Raw genomic sequence first — 23,640 nt, 5'->3', positions numbered from 1 at the left:
ACCCACGCACTTCCAAAACTCAAACAGGAAGAAACAGAAAACTTGAACAGACCCATAACCAGCGAAGAAATTGAATCAGTTATCAAAAATCTCCAACAAATAAGAGTCCAGGACCAGATGGCTTCCCTGGGGAATTCTACCAGACATTTAAAGCAGAGATAATACCTAGCCTTCTCAAGCTTTTCCAAAAAATAGAATGGGAAGGAAAACTTTCAGACTCATTCTATGAAGCGGCATTGATTCCTAAACGAAACAGAGACCCAGCAAAAAAAGAGAACTACAGGCCAATATCCTTGATGAATATGGATGCAAAAATTCTCAATAAGATACTAGCAAATTGAATTCAACAGCATATAAAAAGAATTATTCACCATGATCAAGTGGGATTCATTCCTGAGCTACAGGGCTGGTTCAACACTCGCAAATCAATCAATGTAATACATCACATTAATAAAAGAAAAGAACCATATGATCCTGTCAGTGGATGCAGAAAAAACATTTGACAAAATTCAGCATCCTTTCTTAATAAAAACCCTCGAGAAAGTTGGGATAGAAGGAACATACTTAAACATCATAAAAGCCATTTAAGAAAAGCCCACAGCTAATATCATCCTCAATGGGGAAAAACTGAGAGCTTTTTCCCTGAGATCAGGAACACGACAGGGATGCCCACTCTCACCACTGTTGTTTAACATACTGTTGGAAGTGCTAGCATCAGCAATCAGACAACAAAAGGAAATCAAAGGCATCATAATTGGCAAAGATGAATTGAAGCTTTCACTTTTTGCAGATGACATGATATTATACACGGAAAACCCGACAGACTCCATCAAAAGTCTGCTAGAACTGATACATGAATTCAGCAAAGTCGCAGGATACAAAAGTAATGTACAGAAATCAGTTGCATTCTTATACACTAATAATGAAGCAACAGAAAGACAAATAAAAAAACTGATCCCATTCACAATTGCATCAAGAATCATAAAATACCTAGGAATAAACCTAACCAAAGAAGTAAAAGATGTGTGTGCTGAAAACTACAGAAAGCTTATGAATGAAATTGAAGAAGATACAAAGAAATGGAAAAACATTCCGTGCTCATGGATTGGAAGAATAAATATTGTTAAAATGTCAATACTACCCAAAGCTATCTACACAGTCAATGCAATCCCCAACCAAAATTGCACCAGCATTCTTCTTGAAGCAATCCTAAAATTTTGTATGGAACCACAAAAGACCCTGAATAGCCAAAGTAATATTGAAGAAGAAGACCAAAGCGGGAGGCATCACAAGCCCAGACTTTAGCCTCTACTACAAAGCTGTAATCATCAAGACAGAATGGTATTGGCACAAAAACAGACACATAGACCAATGGAATAGAATAGAAACCCCAGAACTAGACCCACAAAAGTATGGCCAGCTAATCTTTGACAAAGCAGGAAAGAATATCCAATGGAAAAAGACAGTCTCTTTAACAAATGGTGCTGGGACAACTGGACAGCAACACGCAGAAGAATGAAACTAACCCACTTTCTTACACCATTCAGAAAAATAAACTCAAAACGGATAAAGGACGTGAGTGTGAGACAGGACACCATCAAAACCCTAGAAGAGAAAGCAGGAAAAAACCTCTCTGACCTCAGCTGCAGTAATTTCTTATTTGACACATCTCCAAAGGCAAGGGAATTAAGAGCAAAAATGAACTATTGCGACCTCATGAAGATAAAAAGCTTCTGCACTGCAAAGGAAACAATCAACAAAACTAAAGGCAACCAACAGAATGGGAAAAGATATTTGCAAATGACACATAAGACAAAGGGCTAGCATCCAAAATCTATAAAGAACTCACCAAACTCCACACCCAAAACGAAATAATCCAGTGAAGAAATGGGCAGAGGGGTGTCTGGGTGGCTCAGTCAGTTGAGCGTCTGACTTCGGCTCAGGTCATAATCTCACAGCTCATGAGTTCGAGCCCCTGGTCGGGCTCTGTGCTAACCGCTCAGAGCCTGGAGCCTGCTTTGGATTCTGGTGTCTCCCTCTCTCTCTGCCCCTCCTCCACTCATGCTCTGTCTCTCACTCTCTCTCAAAATAAATAAACATTCAAAAAAATTTTTAAAAAAAGAAATGGGCAGAAAACATGAATAGACACTTCTCTAAAGAAGACATCCAGATGGCCAACAGGCACGTGAAAAGATGCTCAATGTCACTCCTTATCAGGGAAATACACATCAAACCACACTGAGATATCACCTCACACCAGTCAGAGTGGCCAAAATGAACAATCAGGAGACTATAGATGCTGGAGAGGATGTGGAGAACGGGAACCCTCTTGCACTGTTGGTGGGAATGCAAACTGGTGCAGCCACTCTGGAAAACAGTGTGGAGGTTCCTCAGAAAATTAAAAATAGATCTACCCTATGACCCAGCAATAGCACTGCTAGGAATTTACCCAAGGGATACAGGAGTGCTGATGCATAGGGGCACTTGTACCCCAATGTTTATGCAGCACTTTCAACAATAGCCAAATTATGGAAAGAGCTTAAATGTCCATCAACTGATGAATGGATAAAGAAATTATGGTTTATATACACAACGGAATACTACTGGCAATGAGAAAGAATTAATATGGCCTTTTGTAGCAACATGGATGGAACTGGAGAGTGTTATGCTAAGTGAAATAAGTCATACACAGAAAGACAGATCCATATGTTTTCACTCATGTGGATCCTGAGAAACGTAACAGAAGACCAAGGGGAAAGGGAAAGGAAAAAAAAAGTCAGAGAGGGAGAGAGCCAAACCATAAGAGACTCTTAAAAACTGAGAATAAACGGAGGGTTGATGGGGGTGGGAGGGAGGGATGGGTGGGTGATGGGCACTGAGGAGGCACCTGTTGGGATGAGCCCTGGGTGTTGTATGGAAACCAATTTGACAATAAATTCCATATTAAAATAAATAAAATAAATAAAATAAAATAAAATAAATAAAATAGCTAAGCCAAAACTTACATTGTGATATTGGTGGAAAGTTTTTAAAAATATGTTTTATTCTTTATCTGAAGTGGGGGGAAAAAAACAAAAACAAAAAAAATCTCCAATTCATGACAAGAGTAATGTAGCACATTAAAACCAAGGTAATCTCAGCAACCCACCATTCTAGCTTTGAAAAAAAAAAAGCATAAGATTGAATTTACTCATTTCTCCTTTTTCTGCTCCTCTTACATTGTAATAAAGTTCTGAAACTCATACTGCTACCCTTATCAGTTCCGTGCAAAAACATATTCTGAATATGTCCAACCAAGTATAAAATAATTTCTAATCTCAATAATCATTCAGATGGTAAGGAACACAAATATGAGAATTATTTCATAAAGTCCCAAACCACAAGGGAGTTATAGTACCTAAAACTTCTAAGTGTAGTACAGAAAAATTAGTAATTAATTCTGTAGTGCAGTGGAGGTCTATACTTGGTTTTCAACAGTAAAGAGGATTTTCCCTGCTATCCAAAAAACAAAACAAAACAAAACAAAACAAAACAAACAAACATTGTAGGTAGAGAGAAAAGCATGTGCAAAGGTAGAAGAGACCAGAATGCAGGCAGGAGACAAGAGTATGAAAGGCTTTATATGCTAAGCTAATGAACAAAGACGATGGTGACTCAGGAGCAGGACAATCAGAGGACAGTGCAAAGAATGAAATGAAGATGAAAATGAACGCTAATGACCAGTGAACAAACTCTGGGGATTATTCAAATGAAAGTTAGTGCTTGAGAACGGAAGAGGTCAAGAGGTGGAAAAGACAGGAAGGTTTTTCTCTTAAAAAAAGCAAGCAAAGCAAGCAAGAGTGAAAGAAAGAATGAAAGAAAAGAAAAAAAGAAAGAAAGAAAGAAAGAAAGAAAGAAGAAAGAAGAAAGAAGAGAAAAAGAAATCAAGACTTTGTGGTTTATTGGATATATGGGAATGAAAGAAAGGGAAGGACCACAGAACTCTATAGTTTTCTGACTTACAGCTTTCAGTTTTATGTAAGGAAGTCAACACCCAGTTGGTAATATTGATCTTGTTCATTAACTTGAACTCTGAAAAAGAGTATTTCCTTTGGGGACTGTCCCAAATAGGCTACCATGGATCAATGTTAACTATGACCATAGGAAGCCGGACATGGGAGGGGGGAGAAAACACACACAAACTGTTTAGACACCTTAGAATCAGTCTAGATTCATCTTTACAAACATGAAAACTAGGACACTTAACAATTAAGAACTTTTAACTTTCTGATTGCTGTACATATCAGATCCCTCGGTGGGGTTTCTCTTTCAATCTTGGTAAATCCTTGTAATATACACTCTGGATAACAGATTACTCACAAAAAATTACACTCCGATTTTTCTAACACCACTCCACAGATAAAAAGAATGAAAAGGGTATTGTACAAGTATCTCCTGCTTTCCCAAAATTCCCACGACACCACCTAGCTTTTATGAAAGCCCTACATTAACACAGCAAGGTCTTATTTTCCTAACAGCAAATAACCTCTTCACATTTCTTTCGGTCGTCAAAAACAGGCACTAATGGAGGCCTTGCGAAAGAAAAGTGGAAAAACTAGAACTTTTGGAAACCTGGGGATGCTCTTCCCTTCCGGCCATTTCTGTTAAGGCAAAGGGTTTTTTTGTTTTGTTTTTTGTTGTTTTTTTTTTTTACAAGAACACTCCACTTGCGAGCATGAGGGAAATCCGTATTCTCACTGGGCACATATTCTAACATAACTCAAGAACTCAAGAAAAACAAAAATTATTTTGCACTGAAACAAAAACTCAGAACATGGAGTCCTAAAACAAAATTAATATGGCGCAGAGTAAGATTTCTACTTTCCGGACTGAATGCCACCATAAATACATGGCTGACAGCCCAACTACGAAGAACACTGACATTCCAATTTTATTTGAATCTAATTCTCCAGTTCTTTTACAAGGTAAGGTTGACAGGACGGAGCAGAGAGGCCCCAGTTACCTTCCTATCCCACGGGGCAACTAGAAAGTTCCATCAGCTCCTTTTTCCCGGAATCAAAGCTTAAAGGTCCTTCAAGTCCCAGCTCAGATGTCACTCCACCAGCACTGGGGTCCCACTTCTGCTCGGGACAGGTTTCTGCTCACAGCCACCGCCCCTCTGGCCGCTTTCCACACCTCCCCTCCAGCGCCGAGGGCTGGAGGGCGCCAGGTCACCCCGCCGCCGTCCTGCCCTGGCGCCAGCGGCTCACCGACAGGGCGACGTCCGGCCGGCGCCCCGGCTGCACTGCAGCCGGTGACACCGAGCAAACCTCCGCCTGCTAAAGCCAAGCTGCCGGCATCCACGCACCCGCCGCCCGCGGGGACGACGTGCTGGGGGACCGCGTGGGGGTCAAAGAAACCCCAACTGCACGGCCCGACCCACCGCCCAGGGTCTGCGGTCGGCGGGAAGGCCAGGCGTCCACCGCAGGCACAGCGAGGCTCGGCAGCAGAGGCCTCCAGGTCGCCTGCAGCGACGGCACCACTCCTACCTGACGATGGACTCTCCTCGAAGGACCAACCCTCCCGGGCGGCCAGACAACCGTCGTCCACACCCACTGCTACTTCCTCCGACCGACGTCGAAAATCCGCCTGCGTTTCCCGCCAGTCTCGCCCCGCGTCTGCGCACAGCTCCTTTCGTAGGCCGAGGGGCCGTCGGAGCGCATGCTCTGTCCTTGAGCTCTTCCCGGGCAGGTTTGGAACCCGCGTTGCTGAGGCTGGCTGGCGCGCGCATGCGCGTCTCCGGTACCCTAGTTCTTTCCCCACTGGACAAGGAGCGGCTGGTCTTGGAATTGAAGCCTGCCGAGCCGGAAGGCGCTGTGCTTTTTCACCTCCGTCGCTCTGGCGGAAACGCAAGCGGTGGAAGAGAGGTTCCGGGGTTGGCCTCGGCTGGCGGCTGCAGCATGGACACCCGGGCCGAGGAGGCGGGAGTGACTCGCCGCCCGATGCTGGCCTCTTCCTGGGATGCTGCCTGCGGAGCCCTGGCCGGAGTCTCCATCTCACCCGGGCTGGTGTCGGCGCCCCGGACTTGGACTGGGAGCAGCTGCTGGCGCCGCCTGACTCGGGGTGAGCAGGGCCGGCGGGGACCGGGGCCGCGGCGCGGGATGGTCGCGCTCCTGGGGGAGCCGGGAGGGAGGCGGGGCCGAGCGGAGAGAGGGTGGGGGCCCGGGGGTGCGGGAAGGACTGACTGCGGGGGCCCCGCATCTCCGCCGGGTCGCCCCCGGGGTCCGCCTCCCTCCCCCAGGCGACCCGACGGAGGCCTCTCTGTTGTCGACCCGAGGGGGCGTTAGAAAAACGAACTGTCGAGAATCCCCATCAGCTTAATTATGAGAAAGAGCCGCGTTGCCTTTTATTGCATTCTGCTTCCCACTCTTGTGCGCACAGTAGGTGCCCAGGGAACTTTTTATGTTGAAGGAGAAGGACTGCAGAGGCTTGAATCCACAGTCGAGGAGAAAGTAGAGGGGAAAACCCCGGTGGGTGGCGTGCCCATCTCCTTGTGAATCTGTCTTGAGCGTCTGTTGGGTGCTTGGGAGGGTGCGGGGACCGCCGTGGTAAATGGGAGGGAGTTAGAAGAAGTCCTGGTGACCCAATAGGAGGGTCGTGAGCAGCGTTCAGACAGGTGCACTGTGTGAGAGTTTGAACAATTCTTTTCAGCCAAGATCTGGTGATTTTGAAAAGAGGCCTCACAGTGACCAAGATGAAAACCCCTGCTTCCTTTACCTGAGATGCGACCCTAACGGAGGTGAAGAGATCGTTTCTATTGGCATTTAAGTTCCGCAAGAAATATGGAAGTATACTTAGGAGAGGAGTACTGTGGAACCAGTAGGGGCAAGAATGTTTGCAGTGATCTGGATAACAGGTTTGTAAACTCGTTCATGCAGAAGTGTTCCCCCCCAAGCAGTGTTGTTTTTCCCCAGTGTTTGTGGTATTTACTGATTCTCTGACATTGAGGCCAGCACTAAGGGAGAGAAGAGAAAAACATACCAGCAGGAATAGAAGTTTGGCGTGTACATGAGCCCAGTTTTTTGTTTGTTTTTGTTTTTTTTAAAATTTTGGAGACAGCGAATGAGTGTGAGTGGGGAAGAGGGCAGAAGAGGAGGAGAGAGTCAGAATCTTAAGCAGACTCCACACTCAGGGTAGAGCCCCATTCGGGGCTCAATCCCATGACCCTGGGATCATGACCTGAGACAGAACCAAGAGTCTGGTGCTCAACCAAGTGAGCCACCCAGGGTCCCCTCAGGAGTTTTTATAAATGTGGAAATTGGGAGCTAACAGAAGGCAGATAAGTTGGTAGAACATCATAGCTAGTTAGTGGAGGACTTTGATAGAATTGAAGTTGTGATAAATGTTTCTTGTCTCTCTTCTTAACTCAGAATGGTCTGTTTTCCAAAAATTAATTAGGCTGGAACTTTGAACACATTTTCTTGTAGGAAGCCCATTACAAATAGTACACAAACCCCAGACTGTGCCATACAAGTATATTGAATGTGTTATTATACTTTTGATTTTTTTTTTCCGAATTCTTAAAAAGATTCTGTCCTAATCTTTCTTTAATAAAATTCAAGCTATGAACGGTTTTATTATACCACATATGTTGGAAATAATGGTATGTTTATTGAGCTTTAAAATATGCTCTGTGCTACATGATTATACATTTGTTATCTTTTTAAATTATCTTATATAGGTAGTAAGTGACAGATGTAGTCTTTTTATCCAGTGCAACTCAGTATGAACCTACAGTTCTTCGTGTCTTACCAGGAAAACTGAATCTCAGGATTTATGTATTGTCCTGGGAAACCTTCATTTTAAACGTAACTGTTAAAAGTGATAATGAGTGAAAATTTTTAAAATTCATTTCTTTTTTATTTGTAGTGAAGGTGAAAAGATTATTTTGTACAAAAAATATCTAAAATTGGAGTTCTCCACACATGCTTGTAAAATAAAGGTAAGTAATCACTAAATTATAACTAATTTGAAAACTACAGTTGTTTTTGTACTACATAAACTTATTTTCTGATAGCCTCACTAATGTGGTAAGTCCAGTGTGGTCCCTGGTTTTAGTTGAGAAATACTAAACATGGAAGAAGAATTCTTCTCTAAGAAATTACCAAAATTCAGGGCACCTGAGTGGCTCAGTTGGTTAAGCTTCTGACTTGGGCTTAGGTCGTGATCTCACGGGTCATGAGTTGAACTCCACATCAGGCTCTGCACTGAATAATACAGAACTTGCTTGGAACTCTCTCTGCCCCACCCCCTGCCCTGCCCTTCCCCTGCTTGCACTCTCTTTCTCTCAAAATAAATAAATGAACTTTAAAATTATCAACGTTCTTCTTTTAAAATAATCAACATTTACTAGCTATGGCAATGTTATGTTATATGCTATTATTAATATAATGGTATCGTACTTTTAGCTTTAAGCCTTGGAAAACTGAGTTTAAATACATTTTTTATTTTTATGTAGAACTTAGGTGCAAAGAAAGTGACAGTTTTTGTCCCAAAACATCCAAAGAGAACACAGAGAAGTTCCAGACAAAGGCAGTACAGAGTTCAAGAAATTTGGACTGGTGTCTTCAGCAGGAAAAATATTGTTACAGTGAACTTTAATGAGGTCCATTAGAGTCTAGGGAAAGAGTACTTAGCTGGAAATCAGAAGCCCTGACTATTAAATGAGTTTTGTTGCTAACAAAACAGGCCTTGTTCAAGTTTCCTCACCTGTTTGGACCTACTTTGTGGGTTATACAAGGAGACTAAAGACAGTAAATTGTTGAGTTATTTTTATCTTTAAAATATTTTATCTTGGGTGTGTGGGGTGCTCAGTGAGTTAAGCATTCCATTTCCACTCAGGTCATGATCTCTCTGAATCGAGCCCTGTGTCAGGCTCTGTGCTGGCAGGCTCAGAGCCTAGAGCCTGCTTCCGATAATGTGTCTCCCTCTCTCTGTCCCTCCCCTGCTTGCTCTCTGTCTCTGTCTCTCTCTCCAAAAATAATAAACATTAAAAAAAAAAAACACTTTAAAATATTTTATCTCTGTGCTTATTATTACTTAGAGAAGGTCACAGAACTGACCTTCCAAGTTGTTAATATTCCAAGATGTTGTTTTAGGAGTAAAACGCTAGTAACTTCTAAAGTCTTTTTATTTTTTTTTTTTTTAATTTTTTTTCAACGTTTATTATTTTTTGGGACAGAGAGAGACAGAGCATGGACGGGGGAGGGGCAGAGAGAGAGGGAGGACACAGAATCGGAAACAGGCTCCAGGCTCCGAGCCATCAGCCCAGAGCCTGATGCGGGGCTCGAACTCGCGGACCGCGAGATCGTGACCTGGCTGAAGTCGGACGCTTAACCGACTGCGCCACCCAGGTGCCCCTAAAGTCTTTTAAATAAAGCGATTCATTCATTCAACAATTAGAGTGCCATTTGATCCCAGATCCTATACTAAGCATTTAGGAATTAACGGAAATAAAATAAATTGGAGCAAAACCCTCATATTGCTAATAGTATAGTGGCCAAGACATGTCCAAAACTGTGCAAATATGTCCTACATTCACTAGTGAGGAAGAACTTGAGAATCAAAAAGCATGAAAGAGATCACATGGAGGTTGGAATGTAGATGTATAAATTTGATGAGATGTTTATTTAGTTGTTGATGACAGTCTGATCTTTCGTGTCGCACTGAGTTTTTTGATTGTGGATTTGTGTTCACCTGTGTCTTTGTGTGCTACATTGGCTTGTGTGTCTCTGACGGAGAATGTTTTGTGACTGTTCTGTGAAAGTAGGAGGGAGTGCAAGGACTGTTTCATTTAGGGGGATCTTATGAGGACTTCTTCCAGGGCAATAACATATGAAAATTAAAATAAAAATAATAGCTACTGGTGCACAGTTTTGAGCCCTTAATCAGTGTGGTCAGTACTGGAAATTTATTTTTTTTATTTTTTATTTTTTTAATTTTTTTCAACGTTTATTTATTTTTGGGACAGAGAGAGACAGAGCGTGAAACGGGCGAGGGGCAGAGAGAGAGGGAGGACACAGAATGGAAACAGGCCTCCAGGCTCCAAGCCATCAGCCCGAGCCTGACGCGGGGCTCGAACTCCACGGACCGCGAGATCGTGACCTGGCTGAAGTCGGACGCTCAACCGACTGCGTCACCAGGCGCCCCAGTACTGGAAATTTTAACACGTACTTCTCAGGACAACTATGTGAAATCGTTATACCCTCCCTCATTTTACTCCTGATTTCAGGTTTTTGCCTTTTCCCAGGATCACGCAGGCTCTAAGTAGAGTCGTCATTGAAACCCAGTTCTGTCTGATTCTAAATCCTATTCCCTTTCCACTTTGCTACTTTGTTGTCCATATCACACATAAAATGTCTTTGGTTCAGAAACATGGACAAAATGAGGCAGCATGAAGCATTGGGAAAACTACTGGGGTTAAAAGCTGGCAGAGCTACGTCCAAAGTTCTGACCCTTTACTACCTGGGTGTCCTTTGACAAGTTAGAAAATCACTCTGCACTCATTTTTTAAATATGTAAGGTATCAAGCTATATATTAGATCATCTTGACATTTCCCTTATAGTTCTAACTTCTAAAGTACTGACTTACATTAGTATTTCAGAAGCAACGTAGCACGGGCTCTAGACAGCCTTATTTTGCTTTAAATATTATATTTACATTGCAAGTTGCAGTATGTTAAGTTCTCAGATTGTTACAGTTTATTTTTAATCCCTTAAAAAAACTGAGTAAATGTTATTTTATGTTTCCCATCCCATTGCTATTTTATGTGTAGTCTGTTACTTTTGAAAGGGCTTTTTTATTTAACTACTTCTGAGCCTCATGATAAATTTTAATTTTTTCTATGACTATGCTAGAGAAAATGTAAAATGAAAATGTATTTAATTTTTTGATTTCTTGAATGCTTCACTCTTAAGTAACGAGTAACTTTAAATGATGATTGTTTTATATTATTTTCTGAAACTTCTTTGTTTTATAACAGTTGCTCTCCTTTGGTGAAAAGCAGTGTGTGTTCATCAGTTAAAGTTGTGGTACACATGAGGGCGGGTTTCAGCCAGTTCTTCAACAAGCTCTCCTGCTCTAGGATCAAGGATAGACCTCCAGAGGGTCCAGACTATCATGGAGTCCATGGGGTCAAAGTTGTCACCTGGAGCTCAGCAACTGATGGATATGGTTAGATTTCAGCAGCAGGTAGGTAGAATGGATTCTGTCCAGGGACTCTTAAAAATTTGAGTGATCCGGGTGCCTGATGGCTCAAGTCGGTGAGCATCTGACTTTAGCTCAGGTCATGATCTCACGGTTCATGGGTTCGAGCCCCCGCTTCGGGCTCTGTGCTGACAGCTTGCTCAGAGCCTGGAGCCTACTTCAGAATCTGTGTTTCCTTTCTCTCTGTCCCTCCCCTGCTCACGTTCTGTCTCTGCTCTCAAAAATAAATAAATGTAAAAAAAAATTTTTTTGTTTAACTTCAGAGTGGACAGCTTTTATAAGGACATGTATTGACTTAAATCTTTTCTTTGCTTTTGTAAAATAGCATTTTTTGTAGACTTTCCCTCCTACAAATACCTTACTACAGACCCTCACAGTTTTTCATGAATTTATTCATTTAGCACCTTGTTGGCAGATAAGGCACTATTTTGAGCAATTTAGAAAGTTTTCTTAAGCATAGAGATAAAGAGGAAATTGGAGGAGAGTGTGTAAAGGAATATTGAGAATAATGGAAGAACTTGTCAAGCTCCTGAGACTACTATTTGAAAGGGTTTAGGAATAGTGTGTCTTTTAAGTATGATTCACAGAACGCCTGTATCATAATCCTTTCCAGTGTTTACAAAATGCATCTCTGGGCCACACTTTTCCACCTACTAAGTCTCCCAGAGTGGGATCCAGGAATCAGTGTTTTAAACAAGTATGCTATGTTAATTTTATGCACACTGTGGTTGGAGAATAACTCTTTCAGTGCAAAGATTCTGTGGAGAAACACTGAAGATTTTAAAAAGTTTTCAAAAGCAAAAGATTTTGTAAATAGAAGCGATGAATGATTAAATATGACTAGTCACTGACCGATTTCTATCTTTTAAAAACTTGACTTGGGGGAAAAAAAAAGATGGTAGAGTTATTTTGGAGAGAGGTACATGTCTCTAAATGTTAAGGTCTTATTCCTTAAGTTGTACTTGTTTTCTTTGCCATGAATTTTGAATCATGCAGAAGGTTATTGAGTAAAACGTCAAAGTGTTTTCCTAGCTATCATCCCGTTCCCCAGAGGTAGCTGCTGATAACAGTTTGGTGTGTATCCTCTAAGTGTTCTGTGCATGTAGAAACTCTACATAAACTGTTCCAGTCACCACTCACGGGTTAATACTATAGACACTGCGTGGTAACTAGCTTTCCTCCCACCGCTTCATGCGAGGAAGTTTGGGGGGACACCCTGGGGAAGGAAGATGGTCCCGTTCAATCGCCTTTTCAACATCCTAATGTGGGAGAATCCGTATTTGTGGAGTGGATCCTGATTGTCTAGGACTGATTATTGTTAACAAACCAGAAATCTCTGGAATCTAAGGCATGGCTTCTTGGAAAATGCCACATGAACCATGTGATTATCTGAGCATAAAATGGGGCTGTTCATGCCTGCTACGAAAGTGGTCAGCCACACACTGTTACAGCCTTCACTATGTCAGTTTGGACTGGGCCTGGGCCTGGGCCTGTCCTGAAGGGAAAGAAAGGACATGGGGTGCTGTGTCAGACTCCTAGACCTCCCCCTGCTTCACCTGTGCCTTGGGGATTGCTTGTTTCCTTGAAAGCTTATAAAGGTTAACACTCACAAGTCATGTAGGTCTGATGTGACAATACAGACTTTTGTTTATCACAGTAAATGTTAAAGTTATTCCTTATTTTCTTGTATTTGAAGTTCAGATATACTAGCTTTGATTTATTTTTGCTCTAGTAATTTAGAGTAACCAAGTAGGAATTCTATATCAAAGTACCTAACATACAGCGGTTGTTTAAGTTACCTGAATGAAAGGCTATGCCCCATTTTCTTAGAGAAAACATTAAATTGTTCAGGATTTATATATGGGACTTTTTCCCCTTTAAAATAAAAATGACTTTATAATTTATTTTTTTCTGAAGTATGAAAAGTGATACATCTTGGAGGTTTTTATAATATAAAAGTTATAGAAAATCCATACTTTATAAGTCCCTACAACATAGACAAACTATTTTTCAGAAATCCGTGTGTGTGTATACACACGCATGTGGATGAAATTACATATACCCGCACATATACATAGCTCTTTATATATTCATGTGTAAGTATACGGGCACAATTTTATGTAAATGCTTTTATACTGTACATGGTTGCTCAGTAAAATATTCCATTTACAGGATATCATGGGCCTTTTATTAAGCAATAAAGCCATATCTCTGTGATTTTAGGGATATTCTGTGGTATGTAACCAATGTAACCAGTCGTTGATCATGAATATTTTAAGCTTTTTAGTTTTTTGGGTTTTTGTTTTTGTTTTTGTTTTTTTTTTTGGTAGCATGAGTAGCAACACATGGAAGGAATTTGAATGTCTATTTTGTAAATTGTTCCAATATCTCCTTAGAGTAGATTCTTCAAAGTGGAATTATTTTGGCAGGAGTGAGTTTCTTTTAGATTATTTAATATGTATTTAGCTGTTCACTTTCAAAAGGACTTAATGTGACTTCAAAATAATATATGATAGGACAGTAAAAATACGAATTGAACAAACTGACCATAAAAAGAAAGTAGAAAGAAGGGGGCTTGGGTGGCGCAGTCAGTTAAGCATCTGGCTCTTGGATTTTGGCTCAGGTCATGATCTCCACAGTTAGCTGAGTTTGAGCCCCCAAGTAGGGCCCTGCGCTGAGAGTGTGGCGCCTGCTTGGGATTCTCTCTCCCTCTCTCACCCTCTCTCTCCTTCTCTCTCTCTGCCCCCCTCCCCTGCTCACACATGAGCCCTCTCTCTCTCTCTCTCTCTCGAAATAAATAAATAAACATTAAAAAAAAAAAGAACAGCCACAGGCACCTGAGGTTTTGTTCATTACTCTAGTGACATATAGACTGACCTATGAATATCTTGATGACTTCATACAGAGAAAAAAATCACCCAAAGAGCCCTGATCTGAGGGAAAAAATGACTAAAAAGCAATGATTTTCTTATGATCCGAAATATTAAGAAATAACAGAAAATGAAAATTTGCGTAGCGAATACATTTACATTGTACTTTTTAAAATATTTTTTTTAACTGTTAGTTTTGAGAGACAGAAAACAGAGCACAAGCCGGGGGAGGGCAGAGAGAGAGGGAGACACAGAATCAAAGCAGGCCTCCAGGCTCCATCTGAGCTGTTGGCACAGAACCCGATACGGGGCTCAAACCCATGAACTGTGAGATCATGACCTGAGCCAAAGTCGGACTCAACCGACTGAGTCAGGTGCCCCTCCTTTTTTTTTTTTTTTTTTAATGTTTATTTGTTTATTTTTGAGAGAGACCAAGGGGAGCGAGGGGCAGAGAGAGAGGAGAGAGAAAATCCAAGCAGGCTCTGTATGTCAGCACTCAGTGTAGAGCCTGACACAGGGGCTTGGAACCCACAAAATGTGAGATCATGACCTTAGCCAAAATCAGGAGTCAGACACTTAATCAGGAGTCAGACCCACCCAGATGTCCTTCTCTCACAAACTCTTAAACAGCAGGAACTATGGGGTGATATATCCTGATAAGAACCCATCATACAGTTCTATTGTTTTGATTTTAGGATAGAGCCTTATGTCTTAACACTTAGTTATGTTTTCCTCCTGTGGAAAAATTGAAGAGCATAGCAGAGATATGACAGCCTTCCCTTCAAAGTAAGCCAGAATCTTCTCAGGAAATAATACTGCATGAGCAGTTGGTTGAGGCCACAAAACAGAACTCTTATTCTGAAAAGAAACACAGCCAAAGGTAGCTCATTTTATTCATTGAGAAGGTCACAAAAGTATGTAGTACATTTAATTTTAAGTGACTGTGTGGCCTCCATGAAAAACTCATTGCAAAAGACATGGCTAAGTAAAAATGAGTAGTTTACCATATGTGGAAAGTAGGGGAATATTTAACTCTAAGAAAATTACCAATTATTGTGACTCAGTTGAGTAGTTTTTTTATCGCCATAAATTAAGGAGGCCTTTGTAGTGGAGACGTGAATGTTAATGCACTTTTACCAAGCATGCTAATATTTAATATTTCCTTTAGGGAAAAACTACGGAGAAATCATTAAAAGCCTGGACTGTGGAGTTAGGTGGCCCAGGTTCATGCCCCAGTTCTGCCACTTAACTAGTTGTGTTACCATAGACAAGTGACCTTTAGCCTGGGTCTCCTCCACTCAATATGGGGGTAGTAATCGTAGCCTGCTTCGTGTGGATGTTTTGAGGGTCAAATGAAAGAATGCACGTTGCCTGCCTCACAGTCATTACCCCCAAAGTTAGCTGTCATGACTGTTAACAGAGACGTGTGTTTCTTTATCTTGCTCAGAATCATATTCCCATTGGCGAGAGCAGCTTCAGTCGGTTTTGGGAAATCCTGGCTACAGACGTGGGATTGACCTGCAGTCATCATCTACTTCGGGGGCCTTAGACAAGTCCCCGTCCACGCCTTTTCCTTTCAGAACCGGCTTGACCTCTGGAAAAGTGACTGAAGACTTGAAAGCTTGCACCGATCAAAGTCTGCAGACACCCGGTGGCAGAAAGGCTACGAGCCTCCGAGAGTATAAAACTGTGTCACCAAGCCATGTTCTTCTTGAGAATGACCTCAAAAATGCGGTTTCTTCTCTCCTACCAAAGAAAGCAAGTGACAACTCGAAAATACCTAACTCTGACTTGCTGCCTTTTCTCCAGAGTTTATGTAGTCAAGTTAGCCATCTCCGCGTGGGACGTAACACCAAGTGGCAGGAAACCGTCCCTAAGGCTGGTGAAGACATTGCTGGTGTTGCGTAAGTATTTATTTTGAGACAAATGTGGTTTAGGTTAGGTAGGTGTGTGAATGGCCTGAAGGGAAACAGACTTTTTCCGTGCACACTGCCTAAAAATGTGTTTCCAAAGATAATTTTAGGAGCTTCCACATTTTACCATTAACACACTTACAAGGAATAACTATTATACAAAGTAGAATTGGTTGCTTTGAAAGAAGTGCCTGAAAGTGGAGGTTTTGAGCACTTCTCGGGGATTTTGTGGAAGGATTATAACCTCAGAGAGGTTGGAGTAGAAAGTTGTTTGCATGAGTACCAAGGAGTTGTAGACTCATAAGCTTTACATTGTGTTTTTATTTATTTATGCTTTTTCTGTTCTTGAGCTCGGTATGTTAAGCATGTCATTATAATAGATTTTCTTTGTAGATCATGTTTGACCTGGGCTAATTTTGGAATAATCAAAACTATATATATTTGGATAATAATTATTTGTAGTATACCGGCTCTTATCCCCTGATCTTATAATCTCATATGTTAGCAGCACAGGTTTGATTAAGCAATGGTTAAGGATTTAGTATGTTCCTGGGGCACCTAGGTGGCTCAGTTGGTTAATAAGCATCTGACTTTGGCTCAGGTCATGATCTCACAGTCCGTGAGTTGAAGCCCTGCATTGGGCTCTGTGCTGATAGCTCAGAGCCCAGCCTGCTTCAGATTCTGTCTCCCTCTCTCTCTGTCCTTCCCCCACCCCCCCCCAACACTCTGTCTCTCTCCAAAAAAAAATAAACATTAAAAAAAAGTAAAAAAGAAAAGAATTTAGTATGTTCCCTATCCTTTACATAAGTGTAATTTGTCATTCAGGAATTCAGGACTCAGGTCATAGTTTTGGCTTACCCACTTTGCCACAGTTTTATCTCCCTTAATTTAGAGTTTTCATCTGATGGTGAGGCAGTTGGAATAGTTTGGAACTAAAGAATTACATACCAGCCAACAAGATCTAATTGACATATAGAAGGCTCCACTAACAGTATCAGAATACACATTTTTTTCAAGTACCAATGGAAGAATCACAAAGATTATTTCTTGAGTTATAAAGTAAGCCTAACCAATTTTAAAACCATTGAAATCACACAAAGTATATTCTCTGACCATAAATGAAACCAACTAGAAATCAATAACAAAGACAACAACAGCAAAATGGTCCAAACACTTAGAAATTCAACAACACATTTCTAAATATTCTACAGCTCAAAAAGGAAATACCATTAGAAATTTTAAAAATACTTGGAGATGAATGAAAATACAGTAGATCAAACCGTGGAATGCAGCTTCTAAAGAAGTGTTGAGTAGAATATTGATAGCACTAATGCTTACATTAGAAGAGAGGAGAGGTCTCAATAACACAAAAGTACAACTCAACAAACATGAAATAATCAGAATTGTCCTACATAACCATTCAAGAAGTTGAATTTGTAATTTAGAAGCCTAGCAACATAAACCTAAAGCAAATAGAAAGAAGATGAATGACAAGGAGTGGAAATCAACGAGATTGAAACAGGGAAACAGTAAAGAAAATCCATGAAGAAATTCAATGAAACTGACAAAATTTTAGTAAGACTGGCTAGCAATACAGGCAAAGATAGAAGATATCAATCACCCATATAAAGAATGTAACTGGAGATGTCACTACACATTCTAAGTCCATTTTAAAAAGGGAATGGGGCACCTGGGTGACTCAGTTGAGCATCCGACCCTTGATCTTGGCTCAGGTTGTAATCTCGCAGTTCATGAGGTCGAGCACCACAATGGGATTCTCGCTCTCCCCTCTGCCCCTCACACGTGCATGCGCACGCTCTTTTTCTCAAAATAAATAAACTTTTTAAAGAAAGGAATATTGCAAGTAACTTAATGCTCATAACTTTAACAGTTTGGAAGAAATGGATTAATTCCTCAAAAAAACACACACTACCAAACTCAACTAAGATGAAATAAACAGAATAGTCCTATAACCACTGAAAGTTCTGAATTCACAATTTGAAAACTAACATAAAAGAAATATTTAGGCCCAAGTGGTTCCACTGGAGAATTCTACCAAAACTTTACAGAACCCAATTTAAACACTTCCCAAAAAAAGAGAAGGGAAGACCTCTCAACTCATTTTATGAAGCCAGTATGCTCTGAGACAAATTAGATGCTCCAGAGAAATGAGATACATAAAAATACATGTAAATACATGTAAAATGTATAAATCTATGAAAAATAATTGCAAAAACAAAAATGTAGCAAAACGTGTAGGATCTAGAGACTGAAAATTATAAGATAGGTGATGAAAGAGAGAAGACCAGAATAAATGGAGAGACATACATGTTCATGAATTTGAAGACTCAAAATAGTAACAATGTCGTTTTCCCCAAATTGATCTGTAAGTTTAATGGCATTCCTTCCAAAATTCAAAAACATTTTTTATAAATGTAGACAAGATATTCTAAAATGTGAAAATACAGGGCACCTGGGTGGCTCATTTGGTTAAATGCCTGTCCAACTCTTATATTGGCTCAGGTCACGAACTCACCATTCGAGGGATTGAGCCCTGTGTCAGACCCTGCACTGAGCATGGAGCCTGCTTGGGATTCATCTCTCTTCTCTCTCTCTCTCTCTCTCTCTCTCTCTCTCTCTCTCTCTTCTCTCTCTCTCCCCCCCTCCCCTCCCCCTCTCCCCCCTCCCTCCCCCCTCCCTCCCTCTCCCCCAACCCTCTATCTCCTCTCTCTCCCTCTCCCTCATTCCTTCTGCCCCTCTCTCCCTCTCCCTTGCTCTCTCTCTTGCTTTCAAATAAAAAAATGAATAGAGCACACAGAAGTACCCCTAAACAATTATGGCTGACTGATTTTTTTTTTTTAATTTTTTTTTTCAACGTTTATTTATTTTTGGGACAGAGAGAGACAGAGCATGAACGGGGGAGGGGCAGAGAGAGAGGGAGACACAGAATCGGAAACAGGCTCCAGGCTCTGAGCCATCAGGCCAGAGCCTGACGCGGGGCTCGAACTCACGGACCGCGAGATCGTGACCTGGCTGAAGTCTGACACTTAACCGACTGCGCCACCCAGGCGCCCCAATGGCTGACTGATTTTTGACAAAGGTGCAACAGCCATTCAGTGGAAAAAGCATAGTTTTTGTTTTGTTTTTTTTTAACGTGGTGCAAGAGCAATGGGATATCCAAAGGGCAAAAAGTGAACCATGACTTAAATGCCTTATACGAAAATTACCATGGACATAAAAGCAAAACATAAAGGTATAAAACTTTCTTAATATATAAGAGAAAAGCTTGGGGACATAAGACCAGGGAAAGACTCCTTAGATGACACCAAGATCACAGTCATGGAAACTTTGATCTCTTGAATCCCATCAAAATTTAAAAATTCTGCCCATAAAAGACCCAGATAAGTGGATAAATACAAATTACAGACTGGGAGAAAATGTTTGCAAATTACAAGTTTAACAATGACTTATATTTAATAAATAGCTGTCAAAACTCACATTAGAAAAACTTCAATCAGAAGGGGGCGACAGACATAGAGCCATTTTCCTAGAAAGGATACACATGTCAAATAGCAGGTGAAAAGATGATCATCATTGACTTTGTGGCTACTAGGAAAATGAATATTAGAACCACAGCAAGATGCCACTACACGGTTACTCCAAAGCTAAATAAACACAGTAAATGGTAACAATACCAAATGCAGATGAGGATGTGGAGAAACTGGATCTTCTCATTGCCAGTGGGGGTAAAATGCCACAGCCACTATAAAAATACTGTAGCAGTTTCTTGAAAAGGAAACAACAGTTACTACATGACCCAGCAATCCTACTCCTGAGCATTATTCCTAGAGAATGGAAACTTACGTCCACACAAAAACCTATGCACAGTTCATGGAAGCCTTATTTCTAGGTAATAGCCAAAAACTGGAAACAAGCAAAGTGTCTTAAAATAGATGAACAGTTAAACTGTGACATATCCATATCACAGGCTGCTAGTCAAAAAAAGGAACAAACCACTGACACACGTAACAGCTTAGGTGGCTCCTGGGGACATTACGCTGAGTGACAAGAGAATCTCAAGAGGCCACGTGCTGTATGATACATCTGTACGGCATTTCCGAAATAAGATTTTAGACGTGGAGACCACATTGGTGGTTGTCAGGTGTTGGCGATGGAGGGGCTGAGGGGAGTGGAGGTGACAATAGGGAGCAGCGTGACGGTCGGTGATCATTAGTTAAGGAATAGTTGTGCATCTTGACTGTGCTGGTGTTCACGAGAATGTGCACACGTGATAGAACGGCACTCACGTGCACTGTGCCAGCATGAGTTTTCTGGTTTTGTACTCTGCCATTGTTAGGTGAGATGTAACCATTGGGACCAGTGGGTGAAGGGCAGTGTCTTTACAACTTCCTGTGAAATCTATAGTTATTTGAAAAAAAACAAAACAAAACACAGTTTAAAAAAACCCCTCCTATATCTAGAGTGGTGTTCTCAAACTTTTTGGTCTTTACGCTTTGAAATATTGAGGACTCTGAAGAACCTTTATTTGTGTAGAATATATAAAAAATTCATTTGTTTAAAAATAATAAGCCCATTCTAGGGGCGCCTGGGTGGCGCAGTCGGTTGGGCGTCCGACTTCAGCCAGGTCACGATCTCGCGGTCCGTGAGTTCGAGCCCCGCGTCGGGCTCTGGGCTGATGGCTCAGAGCCTGGAGCCTGCTTCCGGTTCTGTGTCTCCCGTCTCTCTGCCCCCGTTCATGCTCTGTCTCTCTCTGTCCCCCCCCCCAAAAAAAAAAAATAAACGTTGAAAAAAAAAAATTTAAAAAAAATAATAAATAAATAATAAGCCCATTCTATAGTAATATGACAATTTTTATGAAAAATATTTTCTAAAAAGGTTTCATAACGATGGTACTATTTTAAATTTATAAAATCAATGTTAGTTTTTTTGGTCGCATTCTCCTGTATGTTGCATTATAGTATATATCATCAATAGCTAGTAAGACCATAGAGGTACCAAGAGCAAACTGAGTTAATCTCTGAAAAAAATATTATACCCTAAGCTTACTACCTTAGGAAAGTCTAAGAAACAGAAGAATACACAACCACAACTTGTGTTGATTATCAGAGCAGTGACATTATACCTTATGTGGCCTCCGGAAAATGTCACTGTACCTTCATGAGAATCTGAGGATGAAAAGTTCAGATGACATCTTAGTAGTAGGATAAAAATAGTTGCAACTTCATGGAAGCTGTAAAAGTCATGGCGACCCCAGGGTTTTGTGGACCACACTCTGAAGTGTTCGTTGGTTGGTTGTGAACTTGAGGAACTGGAGTGCTTTTTACTATTTTTATTTCTGTTTGCCCAGTCCAGTACATTTCATTTCTACGTGTTTTCGCATTAGGTTAGAAAAGAACTTTCTGGTACTTAGATGGTGACAAAAGGCAAAACTTTAAATTGTAGGGTTGTTTAGGGAAGTTCTTAAGACATGTGAAGAGCTTAAAAAATCGGACGGTATCTGTTCTGATTTGGAGCTTAAAATCAGAGCCTTTGTAAAGACTTGTTCTTTGAGGGTAGAAATTCTCTTCATTTTTATATTCTCATTTCAATTGTATGCTTAGATGGTTAAAGAATTAAAGATTCAGAATACTTTGGGCACTCAGGGTTGTGGTTGCCTGTTCCATGTATATTTTGGAACCTGGAAATATGTTGCACGAAGAGAGCACAGCTATGGAGGCAGATTTCGGCAATGTGTGTTGGCTGCTTGTTTTTAGTAGAGTTTGGTTGCTTTGTGATGACATCAGGAATCATTGTTATATTGTGTGTGTGTGTGTTTTAATTTATTTGTAGCACGGAAGAGCAGCCTGTGTGCTCCTACCTGGAAAAGGTCCTTACTAAAAATATGGAACTGATGGAAAAGAAGCTTGTGGACTACATTGATCAGCGGATACATAAACTGCAGAAGCACATAGATACAAAGATGGCTTTGTTGATGGACGTGCTGCAGAGTCCCTGCCCGCCCCCCGCCGGGATGGCCCTCCGACAGTGGGACTCTGGGGAAAGACTGTCAAACGGAGAAAGATAAGTGCTCGACACGGACCGTGCGCTACAGATATTTATTACGTATTTTTAGAAAGCCAAAACCCCACAAGTTCAAGGCAAGTATTTAATGGCATTTGAGGATCACCATCTTACGGACGGTGACCTCAGTGTTCATTTTAGCTCTGCTTGTTACTGTGAATCCGGTACTGTGCGCTAAGATTTAACAACACAATAGGGTTATAAATTATTTGCAGTATTTTTATTGTTTACTTTTATTTACTTTTTTAAGTGTTTAAACTTTTCAAGGATTTCTATTGCAATTCATGAGTCTGTATTGTATGTGTTTGATTTAAGTGCTGTTTTAATTTATACAAAAACCTTATGTTTTAAGGGTGTGAAAAAAATACAGTATTTGATATATTCTTTTTCTAAAACTGAGTACTTAAGAATCACAACCTTTAGTTCAATCACATAATTACATTTTATATTGTTTATTTCAGATAAAAAATTAGATGTGATGTTTCTGCAACATTAGTTTACATGGGGCCATTAATTTTGCATTCTGTCATGTTGGAGCTCTATGTGGATAGGAGAGAAAAATCAGAACTGGCCTTTGTTAAGATTATTACTTCAGGTTAGTGTCTGGTGGAAAACGGTTTGATCTCACTAAACCCAGAAAGCATAAGGAACTCTTGTTTTCTGAGCTGATAGTGGTTCTTCTTTCCAGAGCCCTTCTCTGATATGTTTCCAGCGTGAAGCACTGAGGCTCTCACAGAAGGATTAAGGCCTATGAATCAAGGAGCTCGCGGTTCTCTCTGGCAGACGTAATTTTCAGAAATGACAATGATTTCATAGTCTTGAGGGGTGGTATATTTGCATCTAAAAAATAAATGCGTCTACTCTGGAAACTGTCTTGAGTAAATAGAAATAGTTTCATTTCATCTAATATTTGTTCTACGTGAAAAAGATGTTTTATACTTGTTTAACGTTTTGGTGAATTTAGTTGTTTAAATAGTGAGAACCAATACAGTGTTCATGTACAACTCACTCTGACCTCAGTGACAGGAGGTCTCTGTACCACTTTATCAAGCTTTTCCTAATTTAATCACCACATATGTAGCCATTAAACAGCATTTCTTGAAGAAAAATTTCTTTTAATGTTTATTAATTTTGAGAGACAGAGCAGAGGAGGAGCAGAGACAGAGGGAGACAGAATCTGAAGCAGGCTTCAGGCTCTGAGCTGTCAGCAGGCCCGATGCGGGGCTCGAACTCATGAACCGCGAGATCATGACCTGAGCTGAAGTCAGAGGCTTAACCAACTAAGCCACCCAGGCGCCCCAAACAGCATTTCTTCCTGCTCTCAGGAGAAGGGTGTGTCACTTAAAGCCAAACCCTTTCATTAACAATTAGGCAACTTCTGATAGTTGCGGTCTGTTCTTTGGCTGGGAAATCTCAATAGAGTTACAACTAGAACACCAAGTATGTCTTATAAAATGATTCCAATAATACAATATTCATGATTATGGTACTAGAAGTAATTTAGAAGAGCTGTAATTCCTGATTTTCCATT

General features: G+C 40.8%; 1 protein-coding gene across 1 annotated transcript; it reads left to right on the top strand.

Annotated features, from left to right (window-relative positions):
- Nucleotides 1-5,804: 5,804 nt before the first annotated feature.
- LOC115526978 (ATPase PAAT-like) lies at nt 5,805-22,151 on the top strand. The gene is given in 12 exon segments (XM_030334281.1): nt 5,805-6,018; nt 6,021-6,102; nt 6,691-6,719; nt 6,722-6,799; nt 6,802-6,895; nt 7,909-7,981; nt 11,022-11,060; nt 11,062-11,082; nt 11,084-11,230; nt 15,563-15,580; nt 15,583-16,019; nt 21,879-22,151. Coding segments are annotated over 12 exon segments (1,332 nt in total). The 5' UTR covers nt 5,805-5,939; the 3' UTR covers nt 22,114-22,151.
- The last annotated feature ends 1,489 nt before the right edge of the window (nt 22,152-23,640 follow it).

Source organism: Lynx canadensis, chromosome D2 (genome assembly GCF_007474595.2).
Source record: "Lynx canadensis isolate LIC74 chromosome D2, mLynCan4.pri.v2, whole genome shotgun sequence".
Classification (NCBI taxonomy): Eukaryota; Metazoa; Chordata; class Mammalia; order Carnivora; family Felidae; genus Lynx; species Lynx canadensis.
The sequence above is the reverse complement of the archived record's forward strand: the minus strand, read 5'-3'. Positions and strand labels throughout refer to the sequence as shown.